The 21,922-nt window shown below is 42.7% G+C and overlaps 1 protein-coding gene across 1 annotated transcript in view; it reads left to right on the forward strand.

Annotated features, from left to right (window-relative positions):
• The window catches only part of slc25a13 (solute carrier family 25 member 13), a 237,838-nt gene that overhangs the window by 27,695 nt on the left and 188,221 nt on the right, over positions 1-21,922 (forward strand). Inside the window, exon 3 of the mRNA XM_078229409.1 lies at positions 9,933-10,075. Within this exon, the coding sequence (XP_078085535.1) occupies positions 9,933-10,075 (143 nt within the window). The remainder of the gene's footprint in view (positions 1-9,932; positions 10,076-21,922) is intronic.

The following is a 21,922-nucleotide window of genomic DNA, read 5'->3' on the forward strand; positions in this document are numbered from 1 at the left end:
TAATTGCCGGGGCTAAACTAACAATCTTTTTTGAATAAGGGTGTAACATTTGCAATTCTCCAGTCCTCTGACACCTTCCCTGAGTCTAGAGAAGATTGGAAGATTATAGCCAGTGCGTCTGAAATTCCATTCTCACTTCCTTTAATGTCATTGGATGCATTTCATCCATTTCCAGTGCCTTGTCAATTTTAATTACCAACAGTCAATTCAATGCTTCCTTCATATCAAATTTGAATCATTTAATGCCTCAGTCATGCAGCCCCCATGTATAAATTCCATTTTAGATGCCCGATCGGCCTTACTCATTTCTTTACCATCCTTTTACTCTCTACGTATCTTTAGAAGACCTTTGAGATTCCCCTTTGTTAGCTGCCAGTCATAATCCCTCTTCACTTCTCTAATGTGTCCCCTCTGAACCTTGTGTATTCCTCTTCGTTCTCAACTGTATTTTCAACTTTACACCTGTCATGAACACACTTTTTTTTCTTCCTTATCTTAATTTCTACCTCCTTTTTCATCCAGAGAACTCTAGATTTGTTTGCCCTACCTTTCCCTTTTTAAGGGAGTATACCTTGACTGTGACCGGAACATTTCTGTTTTGGAGTAAGATGTGTTTTGGGACTTTAGCAGGATTGTTCACTGCTGCCGCCGATCCTGTCCCCGGAGAGTAGGAATAAACCAATAATTCTCAGGTTGGCAGGCTGTAACTAGTGTGGCACCGTAAAGATCAATCAAGACCTTAGCTAACAATCTATATCAGTGATTTGTACTTGGGGGCAAGATGTGATATTGCTGATGACATGAAACCAGGTGGGATTGAGAGTTTGGAGAATGCAAATAGGCTTCTCGTGGACAGGCTGAGCAGGCACTAACATAGCATTTAATTTAATTTAAATCTAAAATCGCTGAATGTCTCACTATCAATATCCTGGGGCCATTATCCTGGACCAGCCATATAAATACAATATGAGCAAGTCAGAGGCTGGGAATTCTGCAGAGTAACTCATCTGATTCTCCAAAGCCTGTTCTGCATCCACAAAGCACAAGCTAGGAGTGTGATAGGATATTTACCATTTTCCTGGATAAGTGCAGCTCCAAAGCTCAAGAAGCTCTACACCATTCAGGACAAAACAGCGTGCTTGAATGACACTCCTTCCACCGCTTTCTCACTTTCACTCCCTCCACCTCTGATGCATAGTTGCAACAGTGTGTACCATCCACAAGATGCAGTGCAACAACTCAGCAAGGCTCATTTGACACCACCTTCCGGACTTTCAAGTTCTACCACCTAGAAGGGCAAGGGCAGTAGATGCATGGGGACACCACCAACTGCAAACCCCCCCCCCCCCTAAAGTCAACACTATCCAGACTTTGAACTTTATTATCATTCCTTCACTCTTGCTGGGTCAAAATCCTGGACTCCCTGATGGCACCTAAGGTGTTCCTACGACAGATGGACTGCAGCAGTTCAAGAAGGCATAAGATCACCACCACCTTGAGGCAGTTAGGGATGGGCAATAAATCGTGATCTAGCCAACGATGCCAACATCCCATGATTTAAAAAAAAAAGAAACTTGACTTGTAAAACAAAATCCCATCCACCACCTTAAGCTATCAGCACACAAGCACACACAGGCAACAGTGTGTACCATCAATAAAATTCACGGCAAAACTTGCCAAAACTCATTTTTTAGCATCACCTAAATCGACGGATAAGAGCAGCAGATGCATGAGAACACCAGCACCAGCAAGTTCCCCTACAAGCCATGTACCATCCTTAAATTATTCCAAAGCAGTTGGAATTGGGAAATTAGATGCTGGTCCTTTAATTCATGCTAGATGTGTTTTAAAAAAATGCAGCATTACAAATATCTACCTCTTCCCAACACCAAGTCTGGGAAATATAAACTCTTGACAGTATTGAATAAAAGGGTGCAGGAGCAGAAAGGCCTGTATGCATATGTGCATAAATCATTAAGGGTGGCAGGACCAGTTGAGTGGTTCATAAAGCGTACAGTATCCTGGGCTGAATTAAGTGCATAGAGTACAAGAGCAAGGAAGTTATAAACAAAGAACAAAGAAAGCTACAGCACAGGAACAGGCCCTCCAAGCCTGCACTGACCATGCTGCCTGACTGAACTAAAATTCCCTACCTTTCTGGGGATCATATCCCTCTATTCCCATCCTATTCATGTATTTGTCAAGATGCCCCTTAAAAGTCACTACCGTATCTGCTTCCACTACCTCCTCTGGCACGAGTTCCAGGCACCCACCACCCTCTGTGTAACAAAAACAAAATCTGCCCCGGACATCTCTTTTAAACCTTGCCTCTCGCACCTTATACCTATGCCCCCTAGTAATTGACTCTTCCACCCTGGGAAAAAGCTTTGACTATCCACTCTGCCCATGTCTCTCATAATCTTGTAGACTTCTATCGAGAAGTCTATTGTTCTCACTGGAACCTCCGCCGTTCCAGTGAGAACAAACCAAGTTTCTCCAACCTCTCCTCATAGCCAATGCCCTCCATACCAGGCAACATCCTGGTAAATCTTTTCTGTACCCTCTCCAAAACCTCCACATCCTTATAGTGTGGCGACTACAATTGAACACTATATTCCAAGTGTGGCCTAACTAAGGTTCTATAAAGCTGCACCATGATTTGCCAATTTTTAAACTCGATGCCCTGTCTGAAGAAGGCAAGTATGCCGCCTTGATTACCTTCTCCACCTGCATTGCCACTTTGTGACCTGTATACCTGTACACCCAGATCCCTTTGCCTATCAATACTCCTAAGGGTTCTGCCATTTACTGTATACTTCTCATCTGTATTAGACCTTCCAAAATGCATTACCTCGCATTTGTCTAGATTAAACTCCATCTGCCATCTCTCCTCCCAAGTCTTCAACTGATCTGTATCCTCTGATGGTCCTCATCGCTATCCACAAATCCACCAACCTTTGTGTCGTCTGCAAACTTAATAATCAAACCACTTACATTTACCTCCAAATCATTCATATTTTTATATATATATATTATATTTACAAACAGCAAAGGTCCCATCATTGATCCCTGAGGAACGCCACTTGTCACAGCCCTCCATTCAGAAACACACCCTTCCACTCCTACCCTCTGTCGACTTTGACTCATGATGTGGAGATGCCGGCGTTGGACTGGGGTAAACACAGTAAGAAGTTTAACAACACCAGGTTAAAGTCCAACAGGTTTATTTGGTAGCAAAAGCCACACAAGCTTTCAGAGCTCCAAGCCCCTTCTTCAGGTGAGTGGGAATTCTGTTCACAAACAGAACATATAAAGACATAAACTCAATTTACATGAATAATGGTTGGAATGCGAATACTTACAACTAAGACTTGATTAGTTGTAAGTATTCGCATTCCAACCATTATTCATGCAAATTGAGTTTGTGTTTTTATATGCTCTGTTTGTGAACAGAATTCCCACTCACCTGAAGAAGGGGCTTGGAGCTCCGAAAGCTTGTGTGGCTTTTGCTACCAAATAAACCTGTTGGACTTTAACCTGGTGTTGTTAAACTTCTTACTGTCTTTGACTCAGCCAGTTTTGTATCCACCTTGCCAGCTCACCTCTGATCCCATGCGACTTCACCTTCTGCACCAGTCTGCCATGAGGGACCTTGTCAAAGGCCTTACTGAAGTCCATGTAGACAACATCCACTGCCCTACCCTCATCAATCATCTCTGTCACTTCCTCGAAAAACTCGATCAAGTTTGCGAGACACAACCTCCCCTTCACTAATGCATCCACTTATTTCCAAGTGGGAATAAATCCTGTCTTGAAGAACACTCTCCAATAATTTCCCTACCACTGATGTATCTTATGTTGAGCTATAAGATACTAGGTCTCAGCTGGGGTACAGTGTTCAGTTCTAGGTGCTGCATTTCAGGAAGGATGTGAAGACACTGACATGCGTGTAGAAGAAGTTTATGAGAATGGTTCCTAGGATGAGAAATTTCCGTCATGAAGATAGATTGGAGAAGTTGGGACATTTTTCCTTGGAGAAAGAAGGCTGAGAGGCCTGGAACAGAGTAGATTGGGGTAACTGTTCCCATTGGCAAAAGGATCAAGAACCAGAGGGCATAGATTTAATGTAATTGGTAAAAGAAACAAAAATGATGTGAGAAACAAAGCTTTTTCACAGTGAGTAGTTGGGTCTGGAATGCAGTGCCTGAGAGTGAGGTGGAGGCAGATTCAACTGAGGTATTCAAGAAGGAATTAGATGGTTATTTGAAAAGAAAGAAACAATATGCAGGGAGAAGGCAGAGGAATGGCAAAAGGTGACTGCTCATTTAGAGAGCCAGTGCAGACAAGATGGGCCGAATGGCAGCCTGTGCTGTAACAAATGTGATTCTGACACAGGAGAGGAAGATGTGATTGATCGTGGCATCATATTGAAGGTGGCAGAAATGATGGAGGATAATTTTTGAACATGGAGGCTGATAGGGTGGAAAGTAAGGACAAGGGGATCGTAATGTGGGTTATGGGGGGGAGGAGTAGGTGTAGGAGCAGAAGTACAGGACGTGGGTTGGAGATGACAAGTCAGCCAGGTGTGGGAGGGTGGGGGTGAATTGGGACCAATTGGGCCTGTGTTCAGGGAAGAAGTGGAGAGCCTTCTCAATGTTCTGGTGGGGAATGGAGCTGAGAGTGATAGTGAAACGGCAGTTAGGGCCAGGAAATTGTTGAAATGACCTAGGGTGCCCCAAGAGTCTTGAATGTGCATGGGATGGGATAAGACTGGGCCAGGGTGTGGGAAAATAGTGGAGATGGGAAGAAATAAGTTCACTGGAATAGGAACAGGCTGAAATTATGGATGTACCAGGACAATCCTCTTGTGCATTTTGGGAAGGAGGTAGAAGCGTGCTTTTATGGGTTAGGTATGAGGAGGGAAACTATGGAGGGGCGACATCCAGAGATGAGGCCAATGACAGTCCTGGAAACAGTGGCTTGATATTCAGTTGTGGGTTCATGTTCCAGGATGACCTCTTGTGAGTGAGTTCTGAACTAGGGTCGCTTTTAAAATTTAGCTGTTGCCCTTTTAGCCCCTTGCTATACTCCTTATACAGTTATGACTGCATGGTCAAATTCTGCTCCAACTCCATTTTTAAGTTTGCTGATACCACTCGTGGGTCAGATCTCAAACAATGACAAGATGGAGTACTGGAAAGAGAATCTGGTGAAATGGTGTGATGACCATCTCTCCGTTGATGTCAGTAAAACAAAGGAGATGGTCATCGACTTCAGGAAACGTAGTGGAGGACATGCCCCCATCAAAGGTGATGATGTGGGGATGGTCGAGAACTTCAAGTTTCTACGTGTTCAGATCACCACCAATTTGTCCTGGTCCCTCCACACCGACGCTATAGTTAAGAAAGTCCATGATTGCCTCTACTTTCTCAGAAGGCTAAGCAAATTTGGCATGTCCATTACAACACATCAATTTCTACAGATGCACCATTGAAAGCACCCTCTCTGGTTGCATCACAGCTTGGTATGGCACCTGCTCTGACGAAGACCTCAAGAAACTACGAAGGGTTGCAAATGTAGTCCAGTCCATCACGCTAACCAGCCTCGCGTCCATTGACTCTGCCTACACTTCCTGCTGCATTGGAAAGCAGCCAGCATAATTAAGGACCCCATGCACCATGGGCATACTCTCTTCCACCTTCTTCCTTCGGGGGGGGGGAAAAGATACAGAAGTCTGTAAACACGTACCAACCGACTCAAGAACAGCCTCTTCCCTGCTGCCATCAGACTTTTGAATGGTTCTATCACAAATTTAAACTGATCTTTCTCTTCACCCTGTTGGTAACTGCAACACTATATTCTGCACCCTATCTTTTCTTTCTCCCTAATGTACTCTATGAATGGTATGTTTTGTCTGTAATAGTTAGCAAGAAACAATACTTTTCACTGTATCCCAATCTGTGTAACTAATAAATCTATTCGATTCAATATAGAACAGAAAGGAGAGCTTTTTTGAGGGTTGTGCAACTTTAAACTGCCTCATAAGGTGATGGAAACGGAGTCACTGTTTTTAAGGCAGCAGTATCCCATCTGACCAGCCGTCGCTGATTAATACATATCGTATCACATCAGGAAACGTGGGAGCCCTCTCTTTGCCCTGATGTTCTGTTTCTCTTGTGTAGAATTGCAGCAAAGGCATGCAACTATGATTTAGTGCAGCCTCCCATTAAGAGGGATAGATTGTCTTTGAGCTGGAGGCTAACTGACATGTGCAAACCTCACACACAATTATCTGTCTCTTGTTGATTTTTGAACCATGAATCTGTTGTAATGTGCTGGTGGCATGAAGTCTGTGCTGCCAGTCTCAACAGGACATGCACAGGCAGGATGTGAATTGTGACTCCTGTGATGAGAACTGACTAACTTTTAGGCCTTGGAGACTGATGTGAAAAGGACATGCAAGTACTACTTCAAAGAGTTGTACCTACATATTTATGCTCTTGCCCAGAAATTCCAGTTTAGATGCTCTCAAGACAAGGATGACATTAGGAGCTCACACAATATGTAAATTACTGGACTTGGAAACCCAGCGCTGTCTTTGCTGTGCATGTGAAATGTGCTAGTATCAGTCATGCACTGGAAGAGCATTTACTATTGTAACGTTTCTGCTATTTTAATCTTAAGTTTTTTTTACATCTGTATTGCATGCAATTTCAATTTCACTGAATATATGTAATTAAAACTGATACAAAATAGTAATGAGGTGATTATGAATTTGTAAACATTTATTTTTGTGAAATTTCTGTTGGCTCCAGAAGTCAGAGAAAGGTGGAAATGTTATCTCCATTTTGCCTGTTTTTGAGTGTTTCAGAACTATGAGCATCTAAAGATGTGCAAGTTAGGTGCACTGGCCATGCTAAATTGCCTCTTACTATCTCAAGGTGTTTGGGTTAGGGAGATTAGTGGGGAAAATATGGGCTTACAGGGGTAGGGTTTGGGTGGGATGCTCTGTCAGAGTCAGTGCAGACTCAATGGGCCAAATGGCCTCCTTTTGCACTATAGGGACAGTCTGAGCTCTTGTGTGGCACCCTATCAAATACCTTTTCGAAATCCAATTACACTACATCTCCAGGTTTCTCTTTATCCATCCTGTTTGTTACATCCTCCAAGAATTTTAATAAATTTGTAAAACATGATACATCAGGAAAGTATAAGCCAGTTAGTATGTCTCTCTCTCTTGAATAAAGGTGGTCTTTTGTGGTCTTTCAATCTGCTGGGATATTTCCAGATGATGATGGTGGGGGGGCTTGTCTGCCTTCAGCTCCATTAATTTTCCTTGTTGACTCTGTCTCTTAATAGTGATTATTTTAAGTTCCTCCCTTGCTTTGTCTTTTGGTTTTCTTCTTCTCCTCGGATATTTTTAGTACCTTCTGGCATGAAGACGTATTGTAAGTCTCAGTCTTTTCCTTTTTCCCCATTATGAATTTCCCAGTCTCAAACCCTAAGCGAGCAATATTATATTTCGATATGTTTGTAGAAGCTCTCGCTGTCTGTTTTTAATATGTCTTGCTAGTTCAATCTTGTATTCTAATTTGTCCCTCTTAGTTTAGTCAATGACGACCTCTGACCCAAATTTTTAATTCCTAAGTGGGAACCACATTAGCCAGTCTCAACAGGACATGCACAGGCAGGATGTGAATTGTGACCCCTGTGACGCGAACTGACTAATTTTTAGGCCTTGGAGACTGATGTGAAAAGGACATGCAAGGACAGCTAATGTGGTCCCACTATTTAAGAAAGGTTGTAGAGACAAGTCAGGGAACCACAGACCAGTGAGTTTCATGTCTGTGGTTGGGAAACTACTGGAGAAGATTCTGAAGGAGAGAATCTATCTCCATTTGGAGAGGCAAGGTTTGATCAGGGATAGTCAGCATGGTTTTGTCTGTGGGAGGTCATGCCTAACAAATTTGATTGAAAATTTTGAGCATGTAACAGTGTGTGGATGAGGGCAGTGCAGTTGATGTAGTTTACATGGATTTCAGCAAAGCCTTTGACAAAGTCCCACATGGGAGACTTGAGGCTAATGCACATGGGATGCAGGGTGATCTGACAAGGTGCATTCATTAGCAGCTTAGCGGTAGGAGACGGAGGGTGGTGACAGATTGCTGCTTTAGTGACTGGAGGCCAGTGACCAAGTGCATACCACAGGGATCTCTGCTGAGCCCCCTATTGTTTGTCATTTATATAAATAACATGGATCACTGTGGGGGGGGGATAGGATCAGTAAGTTTGCTGATGACACAAAGATTGGCTGGGTGTTTAACAGTGAGGTTGAGTGTCTTGGATTACAGGAAGATATAGATGAGATGGTCAAATGGGCGGATAAGTGGCAGATGGAATTAAACCCTGAAAAGCGTGAGGTGAAGGAGTAATTTGACAAGGAAGTATACCATGAAAGGTCTGACACTGGGAAGTTCCAAAGAACAAAGGGACCTTGGCCTGTTTGTCCATAGATCTCTAAAGGCAGAAAGGCAGGTTAATAGGGTGGTGAAAAAGACATACGGCACATTCGCCTTTATCAATCGGGGTATAGATTACAAAAGCAGAGAGGTCATGATGGAGTTGTATAGAACTTTGGTGAGGCCACAGCTGGAGTACTCTGTGCAGTTTTGGTCGTCACATTATAGGAAGGACGTAAATGAACTGGAGGGGGTGCAGAGGAGATTCACCAGGATGCTTCCTGGGATGGAACATTTAAGTTGTGAAGAGAGGTTGGATATGCTTGGGTTATTTTCGTTGGAGCGGAGAAGACTGAGGGGAGACCTGATTGAGGTGTTCAAAATTATGAGGGACGTGGATAGGGAGCAGCTGTTCCCCTTAGTTGAAGGATCAATAACGAGGGGACACAAGTTAAAAGTGAGGGGGTGGGAGGTTTAGGGGGGATTTGAGGAAAACTTTTTTACTCCTAGGGTGGTGACGGTCTAGAATGCATTGTCTGGGAGGGTGGTGGAGGTGAGATGCCCCTCATTCTTTTAAAAAAGTACCTGGATCAGTACTTGACACGCCATACCATTCAAGGCTATGGGCTAAGTACTGGCAAGTGGGATTAGGTGGGCAGGTAAGAGCATTTCATGCGTTGGTGCAGACTCGATGGGCCGAAGGGCCTCTTCTGCACTGTAGTGTTGTGATTCAAAAGCGGGTCAGGGGCTGGGAATTCTGCTGCATGCTACTTTCCTCCTAATTCCACAAACCACCTCTTCCACAAAGTGCAAGTCAGGAGTATGACTAAATACTCTCCATTTGCCTCGATACTTGGAGCCCCAACAATACTCGAAGTTTCACACCATTCAGGACAAAGCAGCCCACTTGACGAGAACCCCATCACCTTAAACATCCACTGCCTTCACCATCAGTAGACAGTGACAGCAGTGTGTATAATATACATGACGCCTTGCAACAACTCTCAAAGCCTCTATAAACAGCATTTCTAATCCTGTAAACTCTACCACCTAGAAGGACGAGGGCAAGAGATGCACAGGGACACCATCTCCCAAATTCTCACCCCAAGTCTCTCACTACCTTCACTTGGAACTATATAGCCATTCCTTCACTGTGGCTGGGTCGAAAATTTGAATCTGATGTCTTAATACCACTGTTGATGTACTAGCAGCACATGGGCTGCAGCAGTTCAAGACCGTTTCTGCTCATCACTACCGTCACAAGGATAATTAGAGAAGAGCAACTTATGTTGGCCTTGCCAGTGATGTTCCATGTCATGAATGAATTTTTAAAAACCACTTGTGAAAAATGTGCAAGTATTATACCTAGAAATTGTCGTGAAATTTTAGTAATCAATGATTTGGGAGTTAAGGAAGCCCTTTGCCCAAGCTGTGTGCATTATTATGTACTGATGAAAAATTATGTGTTTTCAGTATGCAACAGTTGAGAAGAATGGAGAGCGATACATGTCTCCTGACGACTTTGTCAGAAGATTTTTGAATTTACGCAATGGCATGGAATCCAACCCTGAGACGGTGAAATTGCTTACAGGTGCAGTGAATCAATCAAAAACTGGGTAAGCATATTCTTAAACTGGCCAATATCACAATGCTCTTCTTAATATATATTCATAAATTAATTGTTTAATCCCCATAGAGACTTAACTTTACGATATAAATTTCCTAGTGACCAATAGAAAGAATCGAACAACAAGATTTCATGTTTTAAGACTTGGTGTAATGAACAAACTAAAATCAACACTGCTTAAACATGACTTAATAGGGAGCTAATGTACCAAAGTACAGAAAAGATACTTCTCCATTAACCAATTAACTCGACCAAAAATATTTTGACCCATTTGTACATTGTGCCACACACTCAGCAGAGATGTAGCCTTATAGATTTTATAGATTTAGTTCCACATTCAGCATGCTCTCTTCTTGTCACACCGGGGTGAGATTTCCAATGTCTTTTCAAAGTCATTTCAATTTTCTGAGTATCCCTGAACTGACCTTCAGCAGCAGTGCCAACAGAGGCCACTCTGGCCTCTCCGCTTCTTGGTCCTTAAATTTCCACAAGTCCCAACTCTTTGAACAGAAAATTAGTTCTCCTTGGCATCCTGGTCAATGGCAAACACAAAACAGTATTTTCCTCCCTTTAATGTAGCAGCTGTTTTAGTCTCTCTCCTGAGTCTGTAAGTCTGTGGCTGGGATTTTCTGGCCCACCTGCGGTGTGTTTTCCCATGGCAAATGTGGCATCTTCCACTTCTGGCAAAGCCTACGGGTTTTGTATTGCTCACCTGCTCTGCTGCCAGGGAACCCGTCATGGACGGTTTACTTCGGCAGACCGGAAGATCTTGTTGGCAGAATGGCTAGAAAATCCCACCCTGTTTCTAGAAAGGCCCAGCTGTTCTTCTCTCTTTCATGATGAGAAAGCATTTAATTTTCCATACATTTCGGTCTGGGCTTCTTTCCCCATGACAACCAAATCACATGGGCCTGTGTCTAGGCAGAGGTTAGTATGATCTCACCATACCCTATTTCAGTTTTACCTTAAAATAAAGGAGACAATTTAAAACATTACACACCAGTATTGTAAAGTTTCACATTCATAGCATCATCCCGATTTCGCAAATCTTTCATGAAAGGGACCCTGGAAGTTTGCAGCTCAGCACGGCACTTTTCAACCGATCCGCTGGAGCACTTTAAAACTTGAGCACCTTAAAACTAACCTCATTACCTGGACCCTCCTCGTTGTCTTGTATTATCTCTGCTTCAAATATCTCTTCATTTTTCCAGTAAAACAAGCTGCTTGTCTATGCTGCAACCACTTCCTGGCAATGCAATTGTGTTCCCTGTTCCCTGTTCCCAAGTACAAGCCAAAGCCGACTCTTTGGTAGACCTAGCCAGCTAATTCCATTCTCCTGTTTTTCCCCCATAGCTCTAACATTTTTTTTCCTTCTAGTGTTTATCCAATTCTCTGTTGAGAATTGAATTTGCTTCTATTGCTCTTTTAGATTTTGCATTCCAGATCAGAAAAATTGTGTAAAGAAAATACATTTCCTCATATTATCTCGGGTTCCATAGCTAATCTCACACAATCTGCCTTCTCCAGTTAGTGATTCTTTTGCTGCCGGAACAGTTTCTCTTTATTTATACTGCCAGTTCATAATTTTGAAAACCCTATAAAATTTTATTTCTTTTCTGATCTAAGAAGAACAACCCTAGCTTCTCCAGTCTTTCCTGGTACTATTTTAGTAATTTTTCTGTGCTCCCTTTCCAAGACTTTGGTTCCTAAAGTGTTGTGCCAGAATTGAACATTGTACCCAAGTTTAGCTGTACCAGTATTTTATAAAGGTTTAGCACAATTTCTTTGTTTTCTATTCTATTCCTTTGCTTTTTTTTCTAAAAATTAACTTTATTCATAAGAAATCTGCAAGAATATTACAAACATTCCAAAATGGCCGTCTCTCAAAATGCAATATTCAGGTTCTTTATATACATCAAGATACATCTGAGATGTATTAGTACAGTCAAAAAATGTTACATTTTACAAGTGTTTTGAAGTATTTATAACAAGTTGCGCTTCAACGTCTTTCAGTTGAACTCCAAGGTGCCCACTTCAGTACAACTGAGAGACAAGTAATATTCGCTGCATTCATTCAATGAGTCATTTGGCCTGAGGGGGTTCTGCTTCCCTCAGTTCACTGATTGAAAGGTCGTAGACAGTGACCTTCCCCATTGCGCCTCTGCGACAGCTGCCCCAAACTTTAGCGCGTCCCTCAGCATGGAGTCCTGGGCTTTGGAAAGTGCCAGTCTGCAACACTCTGTCAGGGACAACTTGCACTAGAAAACCAGCAAGTTTTGGGCAGACCAAAGAGCGTCTTTCAACAAGGTGATGATTCTCCAGCAACATCTGATGTTTGTCTCCGAGTGTGTCCCTGGGAGTCATGATGTGGAGATGCCGGCGTTGGACTGGGGTAAACACAGTAAGAAGTCTCTCAACACCAGGTTAAAGTCCAACAGGTTTATTTGGTAGCAAAATCCACTAGCTTTCGGAGCGCTGCCCCTTCGTCAGGTGAGTGGGAGTTCTGTTCACAAACAGAGCATATAAAGACACACACTCAATTTGCAAAATAATGGTTGGAATGCGAGTCTTTACAGGTAATCAAGTCTAAAGGTACAGACCATGTGAGTGGAGAGAGCGTTAAGCACAGGTTAAAGATGTGTATTGTCTTCAGACAGGACAGTTCGTGAGATTTTGCAAGCCCAGGCAAGTCGTGGGGGTTACAGATAATGTGACATGAACCCAAGATCCCGGTTGAGGCCGTCCTCGTGTGCGGAACTTGGCTATCAGTCTCTGCTCAGCGACTCTGCGCTGTCGTGTGTCGTGAAGGCTGCCTTGGAGAACGCTTACCCGAAGATCAGAGGCCGAATGCCCGTGACTGCTGAAGTGCTCCCCAACAGGAAGAGAACACTCTTGCTTGGTGATTGTCGAGCGGTGTTCATTCATCCATTCAATCATTGCTTCCAGTATAGCAATCGTCCTAATCAACTTGTAGTACCAGTATACTTGTTACAAGTGATCCTGTCACGTACAACAAATTTACAAATGTTTGTCAACTCTGCAAAGATGTTTGAAGTTTATAATTATTTTGAATTGCTGAAACTTTTCATTCTTCTATTTGTTACATGAGGTTTTACAATTCTATTCTTTTGTAATTTTTATGCCAACATAAGAACATAACATAAGAAATGGGAGCAGGAGTAGGCCATCTAGCCCCTCGAGCCTGCCCCGCCATTCAATAAGATCATGGCTGATCTGAAGTGGATCAGTTCCACTTACCCACCTGATCCCTATAACCCCTAATTCCTTTACCGATCAGGAATCCATCTATCTGTGATTTAAACATATTCAACGAGGTAGCCTCCACCACTTCAGTGGGCAGAGAATTCCAGAGATTCACCACCCTCTGAGAGAAGAAGTTCCTCCTCAACTCTGTCCTAAACTGACCCCCCTTTATTTTGAGGCTGTGCCCTCTAGTTCTAGTTTCCTTTCTAAGTGGAAAGAATCTCTCCATCTCTACCCTATCCAGCCCCTTCATTATCTTATAGGTCTCTATAAGATCCCCCCTCAGCCTTCTAAATTCCAACAAATACAAACCCAATCTGCTCAGTCTCTCCTCATAATCAACACCCCTAATCTCTGGTATCAAATCAATCAATCAATAAGAATCAAATCAATTTACTGAAGAACCAATTTGTTTAAATTTAACACATTTTTCACTAGTGTGCTGAAAAGTTCGTGATAGTCTACCAGATGCTAGGAAGGATGGAAAGGAGGTGATGATCAGACTCCGAACAGGCATTGTGAGCAGAATTGAGGACCAGCACTGTTGTTAAAGTGGCAATGAACTTTCCTACTTGCATGACTAATACCACACTGGATGTTATATTTGTCCATACATAACTAAACAGCACTTGGCAGTCAATGAGTTGGACAACTTTGTCACTAAGATTGTGACCATCTGTATGCTGCTTACTGTCCTTTCCCCTATGGGTGACATGGTGGCTCACAGCGCCAGGAATCTGGGTTCGATTCTGGCCTTGGGTGACTGTGTGGAATTTGCACGTTTTCTGCATGGGTTTCTTCTGGGGGGGGCTTTGATTTCCTCCCATTGGCTAAAGATGTGCAGGTTAGGTGGACTGACCATGCTAAATTGCCCTTATTGTCCAAAGATGTGCAGGTTAGGTGGATTGACCATGCTAAATTGCCCTTATTGTCCAAAGATGTGCAGGTTAGGTGGATTAGCCATGGTAAACGCTTGGGGTAATGGGGATAGGATTGGGGATATATGCCTGGGTAAGATGCTCTTTTGGCCTCCTTCTGCACTGTAGAAGTTCTAAGGTTCTATCCCAGTGGTCTAAACTTCTCTAAGGTTTCCCCCTGCCTTAGCCTTGAACACACACACCTCATTTCTTTCCTGTCTTTCCTTATACCACCACCAAGGTTATCTTGCCCTTGGGACACTCCTTGAACTCTATTTCCCCCTCCCAAATAGCTGTTCACCTAACTTCCTTTTCTGGCCCCCATGTTAGCTGATATTGGCTCCATATAGCCACCCAATCAGACACACAGAATCATGTTGCTACCAAGGATGACTTGGACCAAACCATCAACATCCTGAAACAGTGGTTCTGTTGCCTAGACCACTTGCGGATGCTATTTCGTTACTCGTTGAGCGTGCTTCCAAATTCCTGGTGTTTTCTTGTATCTTCCACAACTTGGCTCTGCATTTTAAGGCACCTTGAGAAGAGGAGGAAGGTAGCAACTAGTAGGAAGAGGAAAGAGAAGGCATCCATAACACCTTCACTCTGGACATGCTGTTTGTGATTGGCTGCTCAGAATCTGGTTCCCCTAAGCCCTTCTCCCCAATCATTGTTGCTGCACTATTCCCTCTTTGTCTTTTCCTCTGCTGCAGATCATAAAGTCCTCAATTGACAAAACCAATCTAAGGGAAAGAGTTGTCAATTAAGTTATCCCTTGTGTTTGGCTGAGAGCCCAGACATCCATTTGTCTGTTGAAACGGCTATGCTCAAGAGAACACATTGCTTGATTCAAAGCTCTTACTCTTGGATCTATTCTGTCAATTTTACTCTGCTTATTTACTCAAAATAGAGATGTAAATTATTTGTGTTTTCTGATATTGATATTTGCTGCTATTGCTATTTCAAAGGTCTGGTCAATTGACATTTTTGTAGTAAAAGCGGTTTCTTTTTTTAAAAAAAAATGTTATGAATGAATTACTTTTTAAAGTATTTCCACACATGCCATTATTATTGTAGGGTTCAATGTTTTTATTCATTCGTGGGACATGGGTGTTGCTGACTGGCCAGTATTTATTGCCCATCCCTAGTTGCCCTTGAGAAGGTTGTGGTGAGCTGCCCTATTAAATCTCTGCAGTCCACCTTATGTGGGTTCACCCACAATGCTGTTAGGAAGGGAATTCCAGGATTTTGACCCAGCAACTGCGAAGGAATTTATTGATGAGTCAGGATGGTGAGTGGCATGGAGGGGAACTTGCAGGTGGTGGTGTTCCCATGTATCTGCTGCCCTTGTCCTTCTAAATGGAAATGGTCGTGGGTTTGGAAGGTGCTGTCTAAGGATCTTTGATCAATTGCTGCAGTGCATCTTGCAGATAATACACATTGCTGCTACTGAGCATTGGAGGTGGGGGGAGTGGATGTTTGTGGATGTGGCGCCAGTCGAGCAGATTGTTTTATCCTGGATGGTGTCAAGCTTCTTGAGTGTTGTTGGAGCAGGCAAGTGGGAAGTATTCAATCACACTCCTGACTTGTGTCCTGTAGATGGTGGACAGGCTTTGGGGAGTCAGGAGATGAGTTACTTACTGCAGTATGTCTAGTCTCTGACCTGTTCTTGTAGCCACTGTGTTTGTGGCAAGTCTAGTTAAGTTTCTGGTCAATGGTAACCCCAAGGATGTTGACCGTGGGGGATTCAGTGATGGTGACACCATTGAATGTCAAGGGGTGGTGGTTGGAGTGTTGCTTTTTGGTGATGGTCATTGCCTGGCATTTGTGTGGGGTGAATGTTGCTTGCCACTTGTCAGCCCAAGCCTGGATATTGACCAGATCTTGTTGCGTTTGAATATGGACTGCTTCAGAATCTGAGGACTCGTGAATGGTGCTGAACATTGTGTAATCGTTGGCGAACATCCCCACTTCAGACTTTATGACGGAGGTGAGGTCATTGAAGCAGCTGAGGATGGTTGGGCCTAGGACACTACCCTGAGGGACTCCTGCAGGGATGCCCTGGAGCTGAGATGACTGATCCTCTACAACCACAGCCATCTTCCCATGTACCAGGTATGACTTCAACCAGCGGAGAGTTTGCCCCCTGATACCCATTGATTCCAGTTTTGCTACACAGTTTTGTACAGAATGTATATGGGATGAATGGGCATAGAAGTGCCATGATTTGACATGGTAAAAATGAGGACCGTTGGTGGGTGGAGGTTCATAGGTTTGAATGGAAGGTATGAGAGACCAATGGGGTTGTGTGGAAGGGCATAGGTTTCTATGGAATGAGGGTCATTGGAGGTGCTTGGCAGGACATAGGTTGGCATGGATCAGACCTTTCACCTTGCCTTTCAAATGGTTCCCCCATCCAGACTATAGTTCATGATACCTCCTGAGGGACTGAGAACCATGAGCCCTTGAAAAGCTGACTTAACTCCATGAAAATTGCAGGGAGCTATGAGATGTTTGTCCCTGCAATACGACTGGCCTGGTTGAATGTGCAGGGTGCAGGCTTGTGGTCTGCAACAGCTTGTAACCTTATCCCATGCTTCTGAATATTGGTGGTATTCGGAATGCCACCGGGCTGTCCTGGAATTGTGTCCTGCCTGCTAGTTTTAATGACCCATAGAGTCTCCCCATCTATGAGACAGTCAAGTAGACTCTTTAGTAGGTTCCTTTAAAAACCTTTCCTGTCTTTGAGAGAAGACTTATTCCTTGGTAGTTGCCATGTACGTTTTTTTGGGGATCTTTTCCATTTCCAGATCCAATCTATATTGGCATCCTTGAGGACCTATGGAACATTCTTCTGATCCCAGATACTTTTGAAAACCGCTGTAAGTTTGTTGATGATATGATTGCACCTTCGAGTCTCTGCTGGAATGTTGTCCGAACCTAAGATTTTGTGTTGTTTGGTTGACTCAAAAATTGGTTCTTGGGATGTGTGCATCGCTGGCTGGGCCAGCATTTATTGTCATCCCTAAATGCCCTTGAGCAAGTGGTAGTGAGCTGCTGCCTTGAACTGCCATAGTCCAGGTGGTGTAGGTACAGCTGGAGCTGAGATGACTGATCCTCTACAACCACAGCCATCTTCCCATGTACCAGGTATGACTTCAACCAGCGGAGAGTTTGCCCCCTGATACCCATTGATTCCAGTTTTGCTACACTCAGTTTTGTACAGAATGTATATGGGGTGAATGGGCATAGAAGTGCCATGATTTGACATGGTAAAAATGAGGACCATTGGTGGGTGGAGGTTCATAGTGCTATTAGGGAGGGAGTTCCATGATTTTAACCCAGTGACAGAGAAGGAACAGCAATGTATTTTCAAGTCGGGATGGTAGGTGGCTTCATGCTGAACTTGCAGGTGGTGTTCCCATGAGTCTGCTGCATTGTCCTTCTAGGTGGTAGTAGTGCTGGATTTGGAAGGTGCTTCTGCACTGGCTAGCCAGGAGTCACATCTGAAAAACTGTGTCAGTGATTGTTGGAGTGGGAGTTTATAGAGGCTGTTGTGGAAAACTGGAGCTCCATGGGCAAAATGAGGGATGAAGTGGGATTTGAGGCAAGAACATGCTCTGAATGTTCCTGGCAACATCAGGTGTGATGGCTGGCCCCATGATGCAGAGCAGCATCACCTCCATAGGGCTCAATAGATGCAAACATGCTTGTCTTATGAGGGAATCTCTGCTGCTCCATATTGTCAGATGCCAGCCATGTCCTTACTAATAGGATACAAAATATCATTGTGGTCCAAAATGAGGGTGCCCTTCTGAACTTTGGCAACTAGAAAATCAACTGTTTTACCTCAACTTTTTTGAGATTAATAAGGATTTTCAGAATCAACGTTATTTGTCCCTTTGCTGTGACTCCACCAAAACTCAAAAAAACAGCATCTCATCCAGCAGGATGAGAAGTTTTTAGGATTCGACAACTGCCTGTTCAGTGCATAATTTTAGGATTTGGTACATTGTCATTAGTAAGTGAATTAAATTCCTTTTCCTGATTGCAATGTGTAAAATTTGTTGTCTTTTTGGCATATATAGCCAAATACTCAAGTGCAAATAAGAGGCTGTGTAGTAGCACCAACCCAGAGGGAGCCAATGTTGGAAGACTGGGCCACAGAATGATATTGACAAGTGGTGGGACATTTGTCTTTTTGTGATGAAGGCAACTAGCCAGTAAAGGCACTATGTAGAAGTGTGAGCCAAAATTCTGAGAGAAAGGGATATTAACAGGCACAGGGATTATGGTACCTGATTTACTTTGTGCCCCATTCCATTGCGGCAGGAAGCACAAACTTCATGCTGCCTGCTTCTGAGCATGATTATAGCATACATCCCTGTGTAAAATATAGTGCTGATGAGCAACATGCTCAGCAGGTGGATCAGCTGTGTACATGGCCAGCAAAACAAGCCTGCAATTTTTAAAGATAGTCTGCTCTTTTTAAATTGATGTTTGTTCAGGATGGAGCAGTTGGTGGAACAGTGCCAGTGCCTCAATGACAGAAGGAAGAGAACTGGAGCAATATACCAGAGAGCGAGCTGTTAGGTTCACCAATGTGGCGCTGGAGGCCTTTAGGCAAGGAAGTTGAGAGGTGTGAAATCATGTTTGACTCTTAAGGCGTGCTCTGTGAAGGAATTAGGAACAGGTGGCAATAGAAATGAATTCCCAGAGTCTGACCTTGAAGACTTGGCAAAACAGTGCCAGGAAAGGTTTAGGGGCATCACACGAATGGTTAAGTTCAATGAATAAATCCTCAAATGAGAACTCCAACTCACTGTGCCAAAAACCTTTTGGGCTTGCTCATATCTTCAGTAGGGATTCTACATTCTGCAGATAACATCCAAAGCAAATAGGATTCTTGGATTTATGAAAAGGAATCTTATGGTGCTGTGAGAAAATATCAGTCATAGCTTACTGAAATTTGTTTGTCCAATCCTGGAGTATGCAAGTTTTCTGTGGAATTCTAATATGGTCAGTGACATAAATAAGATTGAAGCAATCCAAAAGTATTCTGCATGATTCTGAATCAGCATGGAAAATACACCAATGCCACATTCTTGATCAAAGATTTGGAACAGGCATCACTCCAAAGGAGAGAAAAATAAACTGGCCATTTTCTATAAAATATGGAATGGACAGGTGGAAATTGACAGAAACAAGTACCTGGTACTCTCCGGCAGTCAAGGTAGAAATAGTTACAGACCATCACTTGCAATCTTTAGATTATTTCCATAAGTTTTTGTTATCAGTACTACTATCCCAGCAGGTCATGACTGGTTTAGCTTACGCTACCTATATAAATATTGGCAGAATGAGGGTATTAGTCTGTACTGACGTAGCTACTCATTGCACCACAGTCCAGTTACTTCTGTATTAACATTCAGGATTCATGCCTAACATTCAGATACTCCACTTCACTGCCATACAAATACAAATATTGCCAGATTCGCACCTATCTCTCCCATAACCATCCTGCTATTCAACAATGGTAGGCACATCACCCAAATTATTGCAATATCCTCACTGATATTCTTTCCCCTCTTGCAGAGAAAGTTTGCATATGACTACAGGGAGCAGCAGAGATGTGAAGCAAGCATATTTGCATTTACAGAACCCCACAGAAGAGATGGTGCTCTGCATCACAGGGCTGGCTGGCACTCCTGGTTGCACTGGGAAGTTCCAGGATGACATCATGTTCCTGCCTTGTGTCCCTCTATCTAGAATGAACTGCCAACAATGATTTATCCCTTTTATTTGGCTTCATCAAAACGCAAAAGGACAGCAACTTATCTCGTAAAATATGATTCTCTGGAATTTTACAGCCACGTGCCCAATGCACGGTTTCAGGATATGCTGTGTCATACATTGGAGTGAATTAAATTCCTTTTCCTGATTGCAGTATTTGTTATCTGTTTGGCATACAGTACAACAGCAATTCATGCTTTGTGATTTCCTCAGTGAATTTAATTGCACATATAGTTTTAAAATTTAATATACTGTAGGAGGACCGCACAGAGAGGTTTCTTGTCTAGGACATGTTCAAATACCCTGTTATTTAGTTTGTGATGTGAGATCAACCAGCCTTGCTGTGGCATTTATTCCTAGCCATCTTGTGTTGTTTAGCCTTTGGAAATGAGCCTCCCCAAAAGGTGTGGAACAATTGGATGTTGGAAGGCAAAGAAACATTAACTAAGGATGAAAATATGCAAGAACCCTCACTAGTAACATTGTATCACTGTGTTTTAGATGCATGGAATAGCTTGATCCCGTTACTGTCAAAAAAAATTTCTAAAATGTAGAATATTGAATGTGTTCAACAGTACTGACGACCATTACTTGTGGAAGGATGATGTCAAAGTTAAAAGTATGACGGATGATGAAGATCCATGTGGTGATATACAACCAGGCTATTGGAATTAATTGTTCAGTGACTACTTTTGGCTTGAAGCCAGCTTTGTACTGTTTGTTGTTCACCATGCATGATCTGCTCTATATAAGCATGTTTTAAACTTCTACACATTTTGGCAATCCAGCCCATATCACCAGCTTGATCCCATGCACTGACTTATAAAGGGAATAATGCGTGCCTTTCTGAGGTGAAAAATTGAGCCTGACTCCAAAAACAAGTAAAACATTTCTTAGCAGACTTTTACGCCACGCATGGGTCTAAACAAGAATTTTGGCACTGAGAAAAAGGGGATTGTTTTATATGTTGGGTCAAATTGTACACCACAATCTACAGTAAGTAGGAATAAGGAAAGCTTAGAAAGTTTATCAGCATATTTGAATGTGCATTCTTAAGTATTAAATTGGATGATTAATTTAAAACAGGTTAGTGAGCCACATATAAATGGTTAAAAGTAGAATTTTTTAAGGATTTGTTTGTAGAGAAAACTGAATTTGGAACACTGACTTTTTGAATGTGTATGCCAAAAGTGAAATATTATCATGTTGGTTTAAGCTCACCATGTAGTGGTAAATAATGGACCCTTGTGTGGTAATAAACAGTAACCTCAATCTGATTTGATTAGGAACGATAATGTGGCTGCTGCTTCAAACCCTGGAAATTTAACATATTGACTTCATTTACTAAAAGTGAATTAAAACCAAATGATTCTCAAATAGTCTGAAGAACTAGTATCCTGATGGTGTGGCTTACACTTTGTTTTAGAAAGCTTCTAAATTAATAATACAGTCCTTTAAAAGTAGTTTGTTTGAATTTTCTACCAACAAGATGTGCAATTTCATTATACAAATATTGCAAGTCCTGTATTTTCACAAATTAGAGGTATGTTGTGACTAGGTCGTACCTTCAATGTAAAACATTGCCCTTTTTGTTGGAATATAATATTTTATTTATGAAACTAAGTCGTAGGACAAAAGTTTTCTCAATTTGGGCCCTTTCAGCCAGGAAGATAACTTCCCATCAATCGTGTCCAAAATCAGCCATTAGGGTGCCCCTAGGGATGCCAGGGAACATGCTTTCTATGAATTTAAACAGAGTCCGTTATTCTTGCTGTTTCATGTTGGAGACCTTTCATTTTATACATAGAACATAGAAAAACTACAGCACAAACAGGCCCTTCGGCCCACAAGTTGCGCCGGTC

The sequence above is a fragment of the Mustelus asterias genome, chromosome 2 (genome assembly GCF_964213995.1).
Source record: "Mustelus asterias chromosome 2, sMusAst1.hap1.1, whole genome shotgun sequence".
In the NCBI taxonomy this organism is placed as follows: Eukaryota; Metazoa; Chordata; class Chondrichthyes; order Carcharhiniformes; family Triakidae; genus Mustelus; species Mustelus asterias.